The following is a 21264-nucleotide window of genomic DNA, read 5'->3' on the forward strand; positions in this document are numbered from 1 at the left end:
CATGAATACATAGCCACACCCACCCAGTCACATGACCCTCACCAAGCCACGCCCACAGAACCGGTAGGAAAAAAAATTAGATTTCACCACTGTTTCAGCTGTTGACCTGTCAGACATTTCAGGCGCTCGAGCCTCGTCCAGTCCAGACTGGAGGTTTAGTTCGGTTCTGGCCAATAAACGGGGCTGCAAGCACATGTCCCTCACACCACACACTCACTAGTTGGTCCAGGAGGACGTCCCACACAAGGCAAAAGAAATAAGGCTGTACTACTACTGGAAAGACACAGGTTGAGATGTGAAAACTATTAACAAAATACTAGCTAAACAGTTAAAATTAGAGCATTATGTTAAAATGAAGTGATAATGGATATAGCTAGATAGATAATTGATAATGATATAATGTATACATGTGTATTGGTTTGACAAGAGAAAATTTGGTCTAAATTTTTAAATGGTGACCATGAATGGAAGTGTAGAAATTTTGTTATGTGTGAAAGCCTATAATATTGAAATTGGATTGATCATATATATAGTTAGATAAATAATTGATAATGATATAATGTATACATATACATTGGTTGACAAGAGGAAATTTGGTATAAATTTTTAAATGGTGACCATGAAAGGAAGTTTTGAAACTTAGTTATGTATGAAAGCCTATAATATTGAAATTGGATATAAATTGTAAACAGTGATTAAGAAAGGAGGTTTAGAAACTTTGTTATCAAACATAATTAATTTTTATTTAGAACGTTTCAGAAAGATAGAATGTGGTTGGATGATATTGAAAACAGACAATGGAATGCCATTATGTGGTTTTGCTTTGAATTTTGGAATATTTGTTATAAAGGGATGTTAAAACAACTATAGTCACATGAAGGATGAGGTATGATGATAGTAATATAGATAAATATATGATGTAAAATATATAAATTTGATATGGATTATAAGTGATGACTGTGGAAGGGATGCACGAAAGTTCTTTGTAACCAATTGGCACACTTTTTATAATTTGTAATGGAATATGTTTTGATGGTGTTTGTTGTGTCTTGTTTGTGACTATTCAAAAATTTAAAAAAATACAAAAAAAAAAGATCAGCAAAGCTCTGGGTGGGCAGTTGGGGTGAGCAGATGATCTCAAGAATCCCTTCCAGTTCTGAGATTCCCCAGTTCTAACAATCAGGAAATCTTCTGCTCTGCTTGTTCTTCCAAGGGCTCTGAATGTCTCCCCTGCCTGGGGAATACCTAATCTGCAACCATAACTGGATCCATCACCTCCCTGCGTCTCCCCCTCCCCTCCCCTTCCCGATCCCAGGCACTGAGAAAGCAAACGCATCTGAACAGCAGGAAAGCGAAAGCAAAAGTGAATGGTATCTCTGGTGCCTGCGCCGCCTGGAGATCACGTGACTGAGGATAAAAAGGCCAAAGAAAGAAGCTAATGCAAAACAGGCCATCTCTCCCCTTGGCTCTTAAGTCACAATGCCTGTTTTTGGGTTATGTTCCCCATACACAGCCCTGCCTACACAAGTCACTTTGCACCCCTCTATTCAAAGCACCCCCTCTTTTCAAGGCAACCAGGTGCCTTCTCCCGTGACAGTCCATTGCTATGGCTGCCAGAGAATCCACCCTGGTCCCTCGCTCAGGCAGCTTCAGTTGCTTCAGTCAGCTGGACTCTGCTGTCTTGCCCGTCCAGCCGGTCCCATGTGCAGTTCTCCTCCCAGCATGCGGGTCATGATGAGAGATGGTGGTCAGATGGTCGGTTGGCCCTTCTTCATCTCTCTATGTGTGTTCTTCTGCTGCTTGCTGGTTTCTCCCTCCATTGCCTCTCCTCCTTTATTAATTCCCTGGCTGCATCCCTTTCTTTCAATCTCTCTCTTTCCCTTCTTCCTCCTTTCCCTATTTTCCCTATTCTTTTCTACCTTTCCCTCAGGCTAATTTCTATACCTTTCCTCTGGCCTCTTTCTCTACCTTTCCCTCAGGCTAATTTCTCTATCATTCCCTCAGCTTAATTTCCTTATTTTCCTCTCAGGCTAATTTCTCTATCATTCCCTCAGCTTAATTTCCTTATTTTTCCTCTCAGGGGTTAATTTCTCTACCTTTCCCTCAGGCTAATTTCTCTACATTTTCCCCAGACCCCCCTCTCCACCTTCCCTCAGGCTAATTTATCAACCTTTCCCACTTTTAGAAAAGGGGAGTGGGTAGGAGGGCTCAGCTGAGAAAAGTTTCAATTTTCTTTGGTAGGGCTCCAGAAAATGGACCCCCCCCCAGAAATCAGATGTTAGCAAAGCCTTGCCTTTTGAAGGGATATTGGGATGTCAGAAGGAAGTTCTGGGATTACCTAGAAACATGACTCAGTTGCTCGGATGCCTGGGAGATTGGAGAACAGCTCCTAAGGACACAAAGAGGGGAGGTGTCCACATTGGGGAAGTAATGGGGGAGGACATGGAAGAGGCATGGCCAAAGAAGATGTGGTCCATCATCTCCAACTGGGTGGAGCATCGTTTTCCCCAAATTTGTTCAGGAGACAGCCCCGAACTCCCTGCTGCAAATTTGGCAGCTGGACAGGTGTCCTTCTTCCTCTTCTTAACCAGGAGACACGAAGCAAGTTGGTTAACTCTCAAGTGGAGTTGAAGGATATTAAGGAATGGGATGGACTCAGCAGGATACTAATTTCCACCCAGAAGGACCCCCTTCGTGGACCCAGAGTGAAAACTTGGGGAAGAACTGACCCACCCTTGGAGTAAAAGCTGCTGAATTCCATGTCCCCCTCCTCAGGATGATAGCACAACCCTCCTCTGCTTTTTGAGTGCATTGTGGCAGAGATCTGGTTATGCTGAGCCTAACCAGGCCCCCTGACCCCCCCCCCAAAAGACACGGATTCCTTTGTAAAAAAAGATTTAATAAGAAGATCTCCGAGTGAAACAGAGATTCCCTTCCTAGGGAGTCCAGATGTTACCCCCTGGAAGGTGGTATAGAACAGCTGCCCCCAATCTTTTGGGCACCACGGAATGATTCTGTGGAGGATGGTTTCTCCATGGACTGGAGGGGGTGTAGTTTCACACGCTGCCTGGATCCTAAACATACACGGATGGATCTTTGCTCACTGGTGCAGCCCGGTTCCTGGTGAGCCACGACCTGGTGCTGGTCCTTGGCCCAAGAGTTGGGGACCCCTGGTGCAGAGGAATACAGAGATGCTCCTGCAGAAAATATGTGGCAGCTGTTAGGAAAACATGGATTCACCCCAGGAAAACAGGAAGGGGTGAGAAAGAACACCAAGGCTGCCCTACCTTGATGCTCTTTGGTGTCAGAAGGAATGAAGGGGAGATACTTTCAAGATTCTGTTGCTCTCATCCTTATCAATACATTTGAGCTTGCTCTTTGGTGGCTTCCTGGCCTGGTCTACCTCAGAGGACTAACAGACGGGGAAGTTCCAAAGTTCCAAAATTAGATTGTGGAACAGTTGATAACGGGGAGGGGGGCATAATCTTCACGTGCCCTTGAAGAAAGTTGTGTCATCTGAGGAGAACAACCGGTTTCTGGGAGAAGGAATTGGCTGAGTTGAACTCAGCCACGAATCTCTGATTGGGGTTCTTCAGGGGTCACATGGCGAGGGCTGGATTATAACACAGGACAGAAGGCCTGTGGCCTTTGGCAGAGTTGCCACCGTGGGAGCAGAGGTTCAGCGAGAGAGAGATTTTGGTCTTTGTTGGAAAGGGAAACAATCAGAAGTTGTGTCTTTTAGAATAGAATAGATCAGAATAGAATAGAATAGAATTCTTTATTGGCTAAATGTGATATGACACACATGGAATTTGTCTCCGGTGCATAAGCTCTCAGTGTACATAAAAGTTATAAGTGATAAATCATGATCACAGTCATCCTAAGACTACATCATAAACCGTAAGAGTCAATACTCAGTGATAGGATACTAAATAAACAATCCGCATAAATCATACTAGGAAACTAAATAAAACAATATAAATCGTAAAGATAGAAGCAACAAAGTTCTACTCATAAGTAGAAAAGGAGATGGGTAATAGGAAAGATGAGAAGAATAATAGTCATACAGTCTTAGTAGTTTAACAATGCTGTGGAAATTAGTTGTTTAGCAGAGTGATGGCATGGGGGGGGGCGGGAGAATTGTCCTTGTGTCTAGTGGTTCTGACGTGCAGTGCCCTACAGCATTGTTTTGAGGGCAGAAGTTGAAACAATTTATGTCCAGGATGTGAGGGGTCAGTAGATATTTTCACAGCCCTCTTTGATTTGCGCAGTATACAGGTCGTCAATGGAAGGCAGGTTGGTAGCCATTGTTTTTTCTGCAGTTCTAATTATCTATTGAAGTCCGTGTCTGTCCTGTTGGGTTGCAGAGCTAAACCAGACATTTATAGAGGTGCAGGTGACAGACTCAATAATTCCTTTGTAGAACTGAATCAGCAGCTCCTTGGGCAGCCTGAGCTTTCTGAGTTGGCACAGGAAGAACATTTTTGTTCTGCTTTTTCGATGACAGTTTTGATGGTAGGTGTCCAATTTAAGTCTTGAGATATTATAGAACCTAGAAACTTGAAGGTTGCTACTGTGTGGCCTAGTATCGTCACAGGTGGTGGTATAGGAGGGTTTCTCCTAAAATTTACCCTCATTTCTACAATTTTGAGTTTAGTTCAAGATTGTTATGGTCGTACCACAAGGCCAGTTGTTCAACCTCCCGTCGGTATGCAGATTCGTCATCTTGAAGGAGACCAATCGCTGTTGTATCATCTGCAAACGTCAGTCCATTAACAGGAGTTGCAGTCGTGGGTATATAGAGAGAAGAGAAGTGGAAGAGAAGTGGAGAGAGCACACAGCCCTGGGAGGGGGGGGTGGCTGTGCTAATTGTGCAGGGATGTGGTGTGATTTTGCCTAGCTTCACCTGGGGCTTCATGTCTGTTAAGTATTGTTACTTTTCCGATGTGTCTCTTTTCTTGATGTTCATCATGTCTTCTGTGTAATAAGGAGCATCTGTGTTCCCTGACACCAGATCATCAATCTTGGACATCAGTTGGTCCACCTGAGCCTTTCTTTCTGCCCCTTTGGCCTCGTTGTCGAAAGTTAGGTACCGATTCCCGCATTCAGCAACATAATTCTGCAGGTTTTCATCAGAAGTTATGATGTTTTCAAGAGATTTTCCTTCCGGGAAATCTTTACGGGTGAACAAGAGGATCATATAAGTCTTGGCATTAAGGCCAAAAATCTCGTTGATCTGCTGATCCAGCTTGTCCTTCTGCTCCCGGGTTAAAGGAACAGGACGCATGACCTGCAGAATGACGTGAGGACCCGGGAAACAAATATTCACGCACTTTCTCACTTCTTTAACGATATCCTCCGCTGCAAGATTGGAATGGGAAAAGCCAGGCGTATCAACAACCACAACCTTCCTGCCTTTCAGGTGCGTCTCCTCCTTTTGGCATACTTGTGTTACAGACTCAGTTGACTCCCCACTCTCAAAGACTTTGCTCCCCAGAATTGTGTTTCCCGTCGCACTTATCCCGTTTCTGCTTCTGCCCACCAGGACGATCCTCCGTTCAGGCCCTGCAACCCAAAGGGGAGAGGAGAGAAGAAGGAGGCATGGTCAGCAGCATAAAGCCATCCTAGCCTGTCCCTCCACCCAGGACAATTGCTTCCACGCCAGCCTGCCACCCCCCCCCCTCAGGGCCCAAGACTTTACCTCGGATGCCTCCAGCCATTTCCAGACACATCGCACAGCACACCACTCGGGAGTTCTGTGTGAAAAGCAAAACAGAATCAGCCAAAGGAGAGGCTGCCTTGTTCGGAGGTTGCCAGGAATTCTCCTCCCCCACCAGCAAGAATTGGAGGGTTAAAAAAGCACCCCCCCTCCTCACTACCCTTGAGGCTGATCCATTTCATCCTTCCCCCCACACCCTTTTTCCTTGAGATCCTGCACTTTGAGGGTTTCTGGAATGTGTGTGTGTGTTGTGTTGATGTCCAGAGTGGCTGTCAGCTTCCCAAAGCTGGTTCCATGCAAGGGACCTTGTTCTCTGGGGCTTCAGCTGCTCCTGCTGCAGCTCCAAATTGTCTCCGAGGGTTGCCCCAGGGCTGCCCCAGGTGGGCTTCCTCTAGGTTCCCTCTGGCCACTCGCTCCTTGACCTCCCAGCTGCCCCTCCAAGGTGGTCTAAATCGAATCCTTCCTGAGGGGAAGGATCCTTTTGTGGGGGCTCTTTCCTGCATCCCCTGCAATCCTGGGCAAGCAGCCTGTGCTGAGAATATGGACTTGAACCCGTGCCCTTCCTCCCCACCGCCTCGTTTTACCCTTTGGGAAACTCCTCTGCCCCCTGCACACACATTTTGGGAAGGTCACCTCAATTCCTGTTAAATCCTGCAGGAGGTGTCAAACTATTCTACTTCCTCCTCCTCCCCCTCCCCCTCCTCTTCCTCCTCCTCCTCCTCCTCCTCCTCCTCCTCCTCCTCCTCCTCCTCCTCCTCCTCCTCCTCCCCCTTCTAGTTACCTCAGCAGGCCTCCCAGTGGGAAAGATGCAAGTGATCGCCTCACTCCATTGACCGAGCCCTCCTGGCGTCACAGCTGCACATCGGAATTGGTACTGAAGATTTAGGTGGACATCTTCCAGGGTGAATTGATCCTTAGGGCCTTTTGCCTGGAGACTTTTCCAATTCTCTTCTGTAATCCGATACTCCACCTGGTAATTGGAGACTGAAGGCTTCCCAATGGCTGCCGGATCAACACTAATCTGGAAACTATTTGGGTGCAGTTGCTCAACCTTAGGAGGTGGAGGTCTCCTACGAGCAGCTTCCAGATCCTGACGTTCCTTGAGGACCTCCATGGTCATGGTTAAACTTTTGGTTTTCAGCTTCATTAAAGAGTCAAAGAAATCCTTCATGCTCTCAGTGCTCATTTTCCAGGACTTTTCAGCAGCAACATTACGGCTTCCTTTGTATTCTTGGGGAGCAAAGAGAGCTGAATTGTTGAATCTGAAGAGCCAAGGGATTTCCGACCCATCCTGAGCATCTGATTGAATAACCAACTTGCGATCCTTCAGATCAAGTAGGGTCCCCCCATCTGCAAAGGTGATCAGGAGTTGGACGTCATCCTTCACGTCTTTTCCCAACATGGAGAGCATGGAATGTAAGATGCGTTCCTGGGCGTGAGTTGAATGGGCCACAAAGCAGATGGCATCCACCTGGTCAATGCCCCCTGGGGTGGAGAAAAACTCCAGGAGTTGCTTCTCAACCAGGTTGTCTTGCTGTGCGTCTTGTGTGCCTCCAAATTCTGGAGTGTCAATTATTGTGAGAGAATAGGGAATTCGGAAGCCCTTCTGATGGTTCACCACGTAGGCTGTGACTTCAGACGTCCTGCTTCCACTTTCGCTTCTCTGAGTGGTTTCATGAATGAGTTTGAATCTGAAATTGTCTTCCCACTGGACACCCAGGATATAATTGATCATCCCGTTGATCAGAGTGGTTTTTCCACTTCCTGTTGCTCCCATCATCAGGATCACTTTGTTGGGCACTTCCGGGTTCTCATTTCCAAGCTGGTACAAGAGAGAAGAGGTGGAGGCATCTGAGGGGACTTTCTCCAGAGGAAGAGCGAACACTAATGGCTCTCTTTCCTCCACCAGGGAGCTTTTCTGAAGGAATTGGTAGGCTACATTGTCTGCACCTTCTCCCTTCAGTGATGTGGAGACCTCCACCTCCTCACTGGGGACACTCAGAGCTCCATTATCACACACAGCCAACACCCGTATTCTATATGTTGTCTGGGGCATCAGACCTTCAATGGGATAAAATTCTGTTTTCCTCCCAGTTCTTTTTCCAATCCATTGGTCCTTCCCAACTCCAGCCATCACCGTTCTGTACTCCACCTTGTACTCCTTGACCACAACTCCTGAGGCAACGATGCTGGGACTCATCCAGGCCACAGAGATGACAGAAGATGCTGCAGTGACCATTCTCAATTTCTCAGGAGGGCTGGTGGGAAGGGTCTTTATAGGCGGGCTCAGGTCACTGGATTTACTAAGGCCTACCTTGCAACAAGCAGCATACTTGAACTGGTACTCTGTGTTTGGAGGCAGATCTTTCAGCAGGAACATCTCCCTGGCATCCTCTGTCCTCACAGTATTCCATTTTTCTTCCCCTGCAACCTTGTACTCTACCAGATAGCTGGAGATTGTAGCCTTTCCATATTCAGCTGGCTGAAACTTCAGCTGAATGCTGTCATGTCTCAGTTCACTGACCAGGAAAGGGAGAGGTTTTGATGGCAACTCAAAGTTCTTGCTGACCAGCTCTCCATCTTCGTAAAGGTATACTGAAGCTCCTGGGTTGTCCATATCTGGGAGAGAGGCCACAACAAAGCAGACCTTCTTCTTGGATTGGTTGACGCTGAAAAAGTCTCGGATGGATTTGGCTGCTTGGCGAGCATTGCGGGTCCTCTCCTTGTCCTCAAACCAGGCCAGGGCTTTCTTCACCTCAGGAGGGGACTTTGTTGACTTATCTGATTCTTGCGATAATTGCTTTTGTAAGCTCAAGAGAAATGACTCATCTTCATGCAGAGAAGTAAATATGAAGGAGACAACATATACATTCCCAGGGTCAAGAAATATTTCTTCCATCTTGTTCTGAGATGAGATCACTTCTATATTATTTAGAATAGTCAGATAAGATTTGACAAAGTTAATTTCTCTTTTGGTGGTGTCCAGAAATCCATGGAGTCTATCGCTGTTGAAGGGAGACTGGTTGACGGATGTCAAGATGTCCACAAGGGTCCCTTCCTCCTGTCCTCCTCCCCGGATGGAAGGCAACACTCTGGCCAACTGTTTCTGGAAAGTCTGCCGATGTTGCTTGCAGAGATCCTTGAATTGCCGGATCTTCCTCTTGATCTCAGGGAAGATCTGAGCAATGGGATTCTTGGCTAGGTCATTGCTCTGCATCTGGATTTCATTGAGTTCCTCCAAGACCTTTCCAGCATCAAAGACCAATGTTAGGCTGATCTCACGTACCATCTTAGCTGCTTTGGTGTCCAGCTTGGTCAGAGGATAGAGCCAGACTTTCATAGGCACAGCCTTCTCCCCATCTTTCCCTAAGAATTCTGGGAGCTTTTCATAAACTTGCATGGCATCTTGGAAAGTCACTGGACTTTTCTCCAAAGAAAAATCTCCGTGGAACTTGCAATTAAGTTTCAAATCATTCTTTTTCATTTCTTCTTTCACTTTGGCCTTTCCTTCTCCCGTGACAGATATCATCTCTTTGATTGATAACTGGAGACTTCCTTGAATATCTTGTACTGTCTCGTTTGAAGAAATCTCTTGGTCAAACACGAAGAAAGCCTGGGCTCCATAGAGGATGGCAGTGACCACATGCGTGGCTGTGCCCTGCTCAAAGACGGCTGGGTAAGAGATATTCTTGATTCCTAGTTGGCTCATTGTCAGCTGTTCATACTTGGTGGTGGTTTTGTACTGAAGGGTGACTCTGGCATGTTCCTTGGACTTTTTGGCATTGTGAAGATAGTTGGCCGACCCTCCCACTTCAATCAGTCCCCCCATGAAGCTGGCCTTGATGTTTGCTGAGACATCCAGAGCGGAGGCCTTGTCATCCATGCTGTCAGACGTAATGAGTTCCGATGCTATGCTGGGCTGAGGCTTGATGGTCAGGTCCTTCTGAAGAGAGCTGTAGTCCCAAAGGGTGACCCCTGCATGGAACAGAAGAAAACAGGGACATGAATTGAACACTATCTTCCAAAACACCTGCAGCTGGATAGAGAAGCTCCAGAGAAGTGGAACAAGGGAGACAATATTTTCCCTGGAGGGTTCCATCATTTGTTCTGTCCACCCATCACCAGGGAAGCCCCCTGCCTGTTTTTCAAAATGCCAGGATCTCCAAAAGCTTTCGACTGAGTAGAGAGGAATGGGAATTGCTATGTACCTATGGATCTCAAGAGACATCTCCAATCCCTGAGAAACTGTTTTTCATTAGGGGTTCCGAGGCATCTTCTCTGTTCATACCTGCCCCTCCCAGGAAAGGCACCAGCCCCACAACTTGAGAATTACACCTCTCACTTCACTGTTCTGGGTGGGATCTCGACTCCTTTTTTTAGCCATTTTCCAAACCATTTCAGTGAGTTTGGTTTGGGGGAGAAAACCCATCCCGTTGACCATCCAGGGTGCCCTGTTATGTGCCTGGCCAAAGGAAGAACACTCCCAGGCAGATGCCCCTACCAGAAGGCCATAGGCCCAGGAACTCAACCCTGAAGTGTGCGTAGTCTTTTTGGTCAAGGCATGCCAAAAGCAATGGTCACGTGTATGCCCACACCCATAATGCAATGCCCTCCCCCTGCATATGCCCGGACAACCCCCACCCCACCCCGCATATGCATGCAGGCCTGACTGAAGCCCCTGGACCTCCGGTTTGTGCCTTGGGCATTATTTTGCCCTCTGCAGGTTTCAGGGAAGAAAAACGACCCAAAGGGCAACCCGGAAGTCTGTTCCTGAACTTCCGGGTTGCGTGTTGGGCTCTGTGTTGCCCTCCAGAGGCTTCAGGGGAGTCTCCGGAGGGCGAAAAACAGCCGAAACTCAAGGCCGAAAACCATCTTGCCAGTGCTCTGCGTGCCAATAGGTTCGCCATCACGGGCCTAGACTAATGTCTGGCAGAAATCAGCAGACTTGCTGGTTATAATCTTTTTGGATTGCTTCGGACTCCCCCACAGTCATATGCTCTAGAAAGCTTTCTAAGGCAGAAGAAACGTCACTGGGGAAGGTCTGGAAATCATCCACAAGCTCCCTGTGTAGGAACCAGCCGTTTAAATGGACAATACACTCTGCCACTGCTTCATAGACGCTCGTTTGTAGATATTTGCCTTTTCCTCTTAAAAGGAGCTTCCCCTGGCGGCAGCCTGCTTTTTCCTTTTTGTGGAATATCATCATTTCTGAGGCTTCAGGAGGCCAAACTAATAAGTTTCATCCAATTCCGCTGAACTCTTACTTTTAAACCAAAGCTTCCTTGAACGGTGCTTCGTTTTGGCTGGAAGTGGGGGGAGGGGGGGACAGTTTTGGTTTCTTTTACTTTTGATTGGTCTAGCACGGGGGTCTTCAAACTATGGCCCAGGGGCCACATATGGCCTGCCGAAGCCATTAATCAGGCCCATGGGAGACCAAGAGACTGCCCCGCCCACATTGCCCTCCCCACCCGCCTTTTGGAGGATGGGGAGGCCAAAAACGGGCTGTGCAGATGTCCTGGGAGGCCAAAAACGGGCTGCAAACAGAAACAAATGAAACACTCCCAAGAACAAAACAAAGTTTAATTTGTATGTATTGTTTAATGGACTGCTTGATTGGCCAGGCCCACGCAGTCACACGACCACCTATTAGCTCCATTTCAAAGGGCCCCATTTGCAAGTAGATGAAGCTTCCAGTCTCCCTCTGGGCGAAAGGTGTGCAGCAGAGACAGGCAGAGCCATGAGGAGTGGGGGGGGGGGGGCAGGCAATCCCAATGTACTACCCATTCTGTCCCACCATCTCTCGTTGCGCCGGGTCAGGCACCCGCACAGGATGTCGGGATCCCCTACCTCCCCCCTGTGCCTCTGCCTGCTGCCAGCACGATACCACGCCCACTTTGGCCACGCCCACCCGGCTCCTTGAGGTCAAACACAACCCTGATGTGGCCCTCAATGAAATCGAGTTTGACACCCCTGTTCTACATGTTGAGGGCAGCAAGTCCACTCTATGCACAGAAATGGAAGATCACCTCGATCCCCACACTGGATGAATGGCTTCCAAAACTGATGGAACTATCAGGGACGGCTACATTGACTGAAGAAAAAAAATTAGTGAATTGGCTAGTTTATACAATTATGTAAAAGTAGAAAGTTGAGCTTTGATGTTCATGTTCTCTTCTACTGCACCAATGGGAGTTGGAAGCCAATGGCTTTTCTTTTCTTCTTTTACCCCCTTGCTTTCCCCCACTTTTCCCCCTTTTCCTTCCCTAATTTTCCTACTTTTTACTTTTGTTTTTTCTTTGTATCTTATACTATGAACTAATACAATTCATATTTTTTTAAAAACTGAAGTGTTCTTGAGCATTGATGGCAGTGCCCACCTCCCTCCCTCCCTCCCTCCCTCCCGAGACCCCTCCGCCTCTCTTCCAGTTCTTACCTGGGATCAGTTCATCCTTGCGACAATCGTACAGCATGCCCAGCTGGAAGGGGCGTCCCAAGGCTGGGGTCACAATGGTGTCCCCTTCATGGGCCATGCTCAGGTTGTGTGCGTCACTGACGATTCTGGTGCCCTGCAAGAGAGAAGAACCTTCTGGAAGAGGCCTCGTCTGATCCACGACTCTCTTTTAAGGGGCTGCAGGAGGTGAGCGTTGAGGTTTCGGTTAGAGGGGGATGAGCAAGGGCCCCTCTGCACAGAGCAATGGGGCAGTGGACAGCTATTGGCTCCACCGAAACCTCCTGGGGTCCCAAATGGTCAGATCCTCAGGCAAGGATGGGGTACAGCGGGACGGGCATTTTTGGGGGGCAGAGGAGCAACTTCCTAATCAGGATCACACCCTTTGAGACAAAACTCCGCCTGGGCTTGGTTGGCATGCTTCCAAAGTGGACGGTGACCCCTTTTTCCTTGAAATGATGGTTAGGGTTTGAATGGTATTCCTTTGAATAACATCCTTGTCCTTCCGGTCATATTGTTTTAGGTGGAGCTTAGCAGAGGTGGGTTTCCTTCCGGTTCAGACCGGTTCGGCTGAGTAGGTAGTAACTCCGCCAGCCACGGCCCCAAACCGGTTCTATCGGTTTATTGTTTTTTGCTTCTGCGCATGCACAGAAGCATTTTTTAAAATACTGCCCATGCGTGCAAAGCACCCGAAGCACATCCCTGAGTGAACCAGCAGCAGCAGAACCCACTTCTGGAACTTAGACTTAGAATTTAGAACAGCGATGGCGAACCTTTTTTGGCTCGCGTGCCACAAGTGGGGGGGGCGCAGGGGGGTCGTGTGCAGGCGTGCTGCACCCATAATGCAATGCGCACCCCCCCATTGTGCATGCGCGCACAACGTGCGACCCCCCCCATTTTTACATGTTTTTTTCGCCCTCCCCAGGCTCCAGAGGCTTTATAAGAGCCTGGGGAGGGCGAAAAGAGCCTCCCCCGCCCCCCTGGAGGCCCTCCGGAGGCTTCAGGGACCATCCAGAGGCTTCCCTGATGCCTTCGGAATGCTTAAAACCACCCTCCGAGCAAACCGGAAGCTCCGAAGGCTTCAGGGACCGTCCGGAGGCTTCCCCGACGCCTTCAGAGCGCTTAAAACCACCCTCCGACTTCCGGTTTGCTCGGAGGGTGGTTTTAAGCGCTCCAAAGGCTTCAGGGAATCCTCTGGATGGTCCCTGAAGCCTCTGGAGGGCCTCCGGGGGGCCTCCGGGGGAGGCTCTTCTCGCCCTCCCCAGGCTCCTATAAAGCGTCTGGAGCCTGGAGAAGGCGAAAAATAGCTTTTAAAAAGGTGAATTCAGCTGGCCAGCGCACGCATGTGCGCTGGCCAGCTGACAGGGCAGCGCCTCACGTGCCCTGACAAATGGCTCCGCGTGCCACTTGTGGCACGCGTGCCATAGGTTTGCCATCACTGACCTAGAATAACTTTTTTTGTCGCTTTGAATGTATACTAATCGGCATAAATTAAAATGAAGTTTCATTGCATGCTAGCTCTCAAAGCGTCAAGGCCTCTGATATTCACTACATTGGGAGTGTCAAACTCAAGGCCAGCAGGCCGGATACAGCCCTCGGGGTGCTTAGATCTGGCCCAATGGGTCGACCTGGAAACACTGAGGTACTGGCCCACAGTGCCTCTGCCAGGGAATAATGGAACTCGGGAGGCCGTCGCAGCCAAAAACGAAGCTCGGAAGACCATTTTTGCTGGCAAAGTGTTCGGGACACCCCTGACACCAGTGATGTTGAACTGGCCACACTTACCCTGGCCACGCCCACCCCTAACTCATCCCCTCAACGAAATCAAGTTTGACACCCCTGCACTACATAAACATGATGGGTGCAATTCCTCTCTGCAACAGCAGAGGGCGATGCAGGGTCATGACTCTGTTTCCCCAGAGGGAAAAAGGCTGCCTTGGTGTTGATATTGGGGATTCTTTGGGGGTGGAGGCTGTAGGGGGGGATGCAGAGGCCTTCCTTCCTAAAAATAGGGTCCCTGGTGAGAATCAGGTAACATCTCAAAGTTTTCTATATTTGGGGGAGGGGAATAATGCCAGCCAAGAATGTGTCTGTGCATACGCACACACATTGACACACTCAAATTCACACACCTGCCCACTTCCTCCTTTTCCCCTCAGGGCTGGGTCTTCAGCCAAGGTCTCCTTCCTATTAGAGGCTTTCAAGGAAGAAGAGCGAAGACAGGTTCATCTCCAGGCATCAAGCCCCTCCCATTCTCCCCGACACACAAACACACATGGATGGGTTCTTTTTGGAGGACCAAGTGACAGGCCACCCAATCAATCAGAAGAAATAGACAAACTCTTTGCCAACCACTTAACAAACGTATGTGGGAAGCACACCACAGTAGTAATGGGAGACTCTAACTATCTAGATATCGAAGGGGAGACAAACTCTGCAGCGAGTGGGAGATCAAACAGATTCCTATCTAACCTAGCCGACAACTTTGTCATCCAAAAGGTGGAGGAGGCAACTCAAAGTAAAAATATACTGGACTTAATTCATACTAATAGAGAAGAAGTGATGGAGGGAGTTGAAGTTACCGGAACCTTGGATGAAAATGATCACGTCATCCTGAAATTCAATATAATGCAAACACAAGAAATAGAAACTAATCCAACCAATGTCTTAAACTTTAAAAGAGCTGGTCTTAACAAACTCAGAGAGAGCCTAGGAAAGATTCCGTGGAAGAAAATCCTAAAGGGGAAAACAACTCAAGAAGAGTAAGGTTCTACATTTAGGCAAGAAAAACGGAATGCACAGGTACAGTATAGGTGGTACCTGGCTCAGTAGTAGTAACTGTGAAAGGGATCTTGGAGTCCTAGTGGAGAACCATTTAAATAGGAGCCAGCCGTGTGCAGCAGCTGCCAAAAAAGCCAACACAGTCCTAGCCTGCATAAACAGAGGGATAGAATCAAGATCACGTGAAGTGTTAATACCACTTTATAATGCTTTGGTAAAGCCACACTTGGAATACTGCATTCAGTTTTGGTCACCACGATGTAGAAAAGATGTGGAGACTCTATAAAGAGTGCAGAGAAGAGCAACAAAGATGATTGGGGGACTGGAGACTAAAACATATGGAGAACGGTTGCAGGAACTGGGTATGTTCAGCTTAAGAGAAAGAAGGACTAGGGGAGACATGATAGCAGTCTTCCAATATCTCAGGGGTTGCCACAAAGAAGAGGAAGTCAAACTATTTTCCAAGGCACCTGAGGGTAGAACAAGAAGCAATGGGTAAAAACTAATCAAGGAGAGTAGCAACTTAGAACTGAGGAGAAACTTCCTGACAGTTAGAACAATTAATCAGTGGAACAGAAGTTGCCTCCAGAAGGTGTGAATGCCCCAACACTGGAAGTCTTTAAGAAGATGTTGGATAGCCATTTGTCTGAAACGGTATAGGGTTTTCTGCCTAGGCAGGGGGTTGGACTAGAAGACCTCCAAGGTCCCTTCCAACTCTGCTATTGTATTGTATTGTAAGCATGGGAAACTCTGAAAAATGCCACCATAAAAGCCCATGCCAGCACAATACCACTGAAAAAGAATAACAAGAAATTCAAGAAAGAAAATAGAAAATAGAAGCAGAAGCTAGAAAATTAAAATTAAGGAGAATATGTAAATAAAAATGAAGTAAGTGTGTAACTAAATAATGAATGTTGAATAAGTAGGATAAGGAAATATTATTAGATTTGGGGGATTATGGTGATAAATGTGATGTTTATAAGGTTCGATATTAACTAATTATATGATAAAACTGAACAGCGTTTAATCAAATAATGAAAACTGTTTAATGAGGATAAGTGAAAATTATGGTGAATAGATTTAGTGAATAATGGTTATAATCAATGTGTGTATAAGGTTTGTTATTTGTATTTAAAAGAGATTGTACCCAGACAGTACGTTGCCATTGTGGATATGAAAAATTTATATATAACAAAGGAAATTGCATAATGAACAGAAATCAAAAAAAGAAATTCAAGGAGAAACCAGCATGGCTGCACAAAGATCTTCCTGACAAACTAAAAGACAAAAAATACAATTACAAAAAATGGAAAGAGGGACACATAATTAAGGCAGACAGCCAGAATATGCAAATATGAAGTCAGGAAAGCAAAGGCTCAGAACTTGCAACAAAAGTCAAAGATAATTTTAAAAAGTTTCTTTCAACATACAAATAACAAGAAAAAATCAAGGAATTTAGGTCCACTAAAGAGAGAAGATGGCAAGGAGGTAGCAGGTAGTAGGGAGGAAACAGCTGCTTAAGTCAATGTTTGCATCAATCTTTGTACAAAAATAAATTATAGCCCAACATACCTCCCCCCCCCAAAAAAAACTACTGTAAAAGACAAACTAGAAATAAAAAAAAATAAAATAAGCAAGAAAATGATAAGAGAACACCTATCTGGCCTTGACGAATAAAAATCACTGGGACCTGACAGATTACATCCCAGAGTTTGGAAGGAGCTGGCAGTCAGAACCACTGCACGAAATGTTTCAAAAATCCTGAAGCACAGGGAAAGTACCTGAAGATTGGAAAAGGGTGGTTCCCATCTTCAGAAAAGGGAAAAAAAGAAAAACAGACCCAGGAAACTACAAACCAATCAGTCTAACATCAATACCTAGGAAGATCCTGAAAAACATAAATCAAAAAACAGATCTGTGAACAACTAGAAGCAAACAGAGTTATAACTAGAAGCCAGCATAGGTTTGTTAAAAACAGATCATGCCGAATCAATCTCATTTCATTCTTTGACAAAGTGACCAAATTAGCAGAGCAGCAAAATGCTGTGGACATAGTATACAATACAATACAATAAAAATACAATACAATAGTAGAGTTGGAAGGGACCTTGGAGGTCTTCTAGTCCAACCCCCTGCCTAGGCAGGAAACCCTATACTTAGATTTCAGTAAGGCATTTGACAAAGTAGACCACAACCAACTTCTTGGTCAGCTAGGAAAAAGTGGCATAGACAGCATCACCCCCAGAGGGATTTGTAGCTGGCTGACAATCCATACTCAACGAGTAGTCCTTAATAGTAATTACATCCACCTGGAAAGAAATAAGTAGTGGGATACCACAAGGCTTCGACTCAGTTGCTCTTCAATATCTTCATCAATGACAGATGAAGGAATAGAAGGGGAACTCATCAAATTTGCAGATGAGACTAACCTGGCAGGAATAGCCAAGACCCCAGAAGACAAGCTCAGGCTCAAAAAAAGATCTTGACACATTTGAACAATGGGCCCCATTCAACAGCATGAATTTTAATATGGAGAAAAGGAAAGTTTTACATTTAGGCAGGAAAAATCCAAGGTATAAGTACAGATTAGGCGAGACCTGGCTCAAAAACACTAACTGTGAGAAGGACCTTGGAGTCTTAGTGGATGATTGCTTAAATAAACTTAAATATGAGCCAGCTGTGTGCAGCAGCAGTAGCCAAAAAAGCTAATACAATCCTGGGTTGTCTAAACAGAGGCACAGAATCCAGATGATATGAATTATTGCTGCCGCTTTATAAAACCCTAGTCAGACCACACCTGGAATACTGCAGTCAATTTTGGTCACCATGCTACAAAAAAAAAGATGTTGGGACTTTGGAAAAAGTTCAGAGAAGAACAAGCAGGGCAAGAAACAATGGATGGAAACTAACCAAAGAGAGAAGCAACCTGGAATTAAGGAGAAACTTCCTAACGGGGAGGACAATCAACCAGTGGAACAGAAGTTGCCTTCAGAAATTGTGGGCTCTCCATCACTGGAGGTTTCTAAGAAGAGACTGGAGAGTCCCTTATCTGAAATGCTACAGGTTCTCCAGCTTGAGCTGGGGGCTGGACTAGAAGACCTCCAAGGTCCCTTTCAGCTCTATTCAGATGTTGAGGTGAAGCCTTTTCCTCGCTCAGTTCCACTCCACTGCTAACTTGGGGGGGGGTCTTGATGCTTCTGGGGGGCTCACCTGGTTGGAAGGATCTGGAATCCCTGGTGGAGGGTGGATCTACCGGTCTCCTTTCCTTCTTCTCTGCTGGATCTCCTTGGAACCGCTGGTGGAGTTTGTGGTGGAAACAGGGGTTTATAAAACCCTTTGAAGCAATCAGTGTTTCCTGCCACAAGATTGCATCTCATCCGGTCTTCTGGGTTTCCTATCTTAAAAAGGATCCATGAAACACGGGGGGGGGGGGGGGGGGGGGGGGGGAGAGTTTTCCTCCTCATCCTTTAAGGTCTTCTTGGGCGTCTGGGAGGGTGGGGGAGAGGAGGGAGGAAGCCCCTGGGAAGCCCTCAGGTGCCCGACCCCCTGCACCTGACAAGAGGGGGACGGACAGCTGCAGCTCACTTCCCCCAATGGTTAGAGCCCCCCACTCTGCCTGTCCAGCCCCATATCCAAGGGAATGATTAAGGAAAGCCTTGTCTTCTGCTTTCTCTTCAGTGCATTCCGAAAAGAAAAGAGGAAGGACCAGGGAATAAACTCTCATCCACCTGACTGTTTAATTATTCATATTTAAGACTATTTGCTTTGCAAGAAGAGAAACAAGGGGTGTTTTTTCAGCAATGACCTTCACAACCATCCAGCAGAAAGGAGCAAATACCCCTTTTTGGGCCTTCAGTCCTCTATGCGGACGTTTCCAAGCTGGGCGTCCTTGGAAGACTTGTGGACTTCAACTCCCAGGATTCCTTAGATAGCATGGCAGGTTGGGGATTTCTAGGAGTTTAACAGGTTAACAGTTGGAACGGACTTTGTAGGTCATCTAGTCCAACACACACACACCCCCAAGCAGGAGACCCTCCACCATTTCTGTCAGATAGCAATCCAGTCTCTTCTTGAAAGCCTCCAGTGATGAAGCTCCCAGAACTTTTGAAGGTAACTTCTATTCCATTGGTTGTTTGCTCTCACTGGTATAAAACGTCTCCTTATTTCTAGGTTGAATCTGTCTTTGATCAGTTTACCATCCATTATTCCTTGTCTGGCCTTTGGGTGCTTTGGGAAATAGCTTGACCCCCCTCCTCGTCTCTGTGGCAGCCCCTCAAATATTGGAAGGCTGCTATCCTGTCTCCCCTGGTCCTTTTCTTCAGTAGACTAGCCATTCCCAGTTCCTGCAATTGTTCATTGTATGTTTCAGCCTCCAGTCCCCTAGTCATCCTGGTTATCTTCTCTGCACTCTTTCTACAGTCTCAAGATCTCTTCTATAGTGTGGTGATGGAAACTAAATGCAATATCCTAGGTGTGGTCTTACTAAGGCTTTGGAAAGTGGTATTAGTACCTCATTTATCTTGATTGCATCCCTCTGTTAATGCAATTTAGGATTGTATTGGCTTTTTTTGGCTGCCGCTGAACAATGTTGGCTGATATTTAATTGGTTGTCCACTAAGACTCCCAGATCCACAAGTCTTCAACTTGCCAATTTGCAGATGCCCTGCTCCATAGGGTTGGTTCTACTCCTAGGGAAATTGGGCAATGTTTCCTCAGAAACTGAGTTCTGCAATCCTTCTTCCTCTCTCCTTGTCTCCCCCTGCTGCTTGCTGGTTCCTCCTTTGTTAATTCCCCCGCCAGCCCCACTTCTCTGAATCTCTTCCTTTCCCCCTTCTCCTTTCTCTATCTTTCCTTCGGGTCTCTCTGTCTATGGAGATTTTTCATCATCCAGGTCATGGTTGACACAAAGGTGTTTTTTCAAGAGGCAACTGGATTTTCTGATTATTCTTTGAGAACATTCATGTCAGTTTCTCATTCAAGACTGACTTGAGAGCTGAAGAAGCTTCTTGGATGAGAAGCGAAATGTCTTCAAAGAAAAACCATAAAGTACAGTTACCGCTTGAAAAGGCACCTTTAGCACACTCTGGTCTCTTTCTCTCTCATTCCGTTTCCCTCAGGCCTCTCTCTCAGGCTTTCCCTCAGCCCCTATCTCAACCTTTCTCTCAGGCCAGAGAGAAGAGTTAGATCTTGAGCCTAATGATTGGCTCAAGCTCTCTCTCCCTTTCTCCCAGGTCTCCCAGGCCCCCCCCCTCTCTCTCCCTCTCTCTCTCTCTCTCTCTCTCTCTATCCCTCAAGCCTCACTCTACCTTTCCCTCAGGCCTATCTCTCTCGCTCTCTCTACCTTTCCCTCAGCCCCCCCTCTCTTTCCCTCTCCCTTTCTCTCAGGCTAATCACTTCCCCTTTCCCTCAGGCCTCTCAATCTTTCCCTCAGACTTCTCTCTTTCTACCTTTTCCTCAGGCCCCTCTCTGCCTTCCAGCTTCTCTCTAACTTTCTCTCAAGGCTTTCTACTTTCCTTCAGGACACTATCTCTCCCTCAGGACACTCTTTGTCTAACTTTTCTGTGGCCTCTCTCCACCTTTCCCTCAGCCTCTCTCTACCTTTCTCCCAGCCTCTGTCTCTCCCTTCCCTTAGGCCCCTCTTCCTCAGGACTCTCTCCCTCTTTTTCCCTGCTTTTCTCTCTCTAAGAAAGAAAAAAATTGTCACGTGTTACAAAGACTATACTTTTTCATGGAGGCTTTATCAAAGCTTGACAAATTTTACTTTCTTTGCCAACCTCCCTTTCAACCTCATCAAATGCCATGTTAAGGGATTTAAAATGTAACAATGAAGCTGACACATTCAGGATTTTAAACGATCACACACACAGGCTTCACTGACCAGCAGTGAGGCAACATTTCAGGATCACTTTTGTTTTAGGCAGAAGATAAACCGATCACTCCTGGGAGCAGCATAGCAAGAAAGCGAGAGGACACCTGAGAAGATAAAATATTGCTTCTACCTTCCCTCACTCCACCAAATAATGCAGAGAAAAAAAATGATACAAAATGTTTGCTTTCGGAGAACTAAAACAGCCTTTAAAGTAGAAGGAAAATGACATAACATTTTCCTCAAAAATCTAATCAGAGCTTCCCCCTGATGTACTAACATTCTAGAGAAAACGTGTTGCAAGCAACTGTCTAGGTGACGCCATCAGTTTGCAACAGATACAAACATTGTTTACCAAAGTCTCAAATTTGCGGATGACATTCAGTTGGAAGGAATAGCCAACTGTCTAGACCAGTGGTGGGCAACCTTTTTTTTCAACTGAGCCAAATC

General features: G+C 46.6%; 1 protein-coding gene across 1 annotated transcript; it reads right to left on the minus strand.

Moving 5' to 3' along the window:
- Positions 1-4933: 4933 nt before the first annotated feature.
- LOC309400254 (uncharacterized protein) lies at positions 4934-18257 on the minus strand (the record flags this gene model as incomplete). The annotated part of the gene is made up of 5 exons (XM_081968668.1): positions 18159-18257; positions 12153-12285; positions 6501-9694; positions 5702-5756; positions 4934-5565 (listed from the first exon to the last, which is right to left on the minus strand). Exons 2-5 carry the CDS (start codon positions 12247-12249, stop codon positions 4934-4936), a joined length of 3978 nt encoding a protein of 1325 aa, XP_081824794.1. The 5' UTR covers positions 12250-12285; positions 18159-18257.
- Positions 18258-21264: the final 3007 nt, after the last annotated feature.

This window comes from Natrix helvetica, assembly GCF_964273705.1.
Source record: "Natrix helvetica genome assembly, chromosome: W".
In the NCBI taxonomy this organism is placed as follows: domain Eukaryota; kingdom Metazoa; phylum Chordata; class Lepidosauria; order Squamata; family Natricidae; genus Natrix; species Natrix helvetica.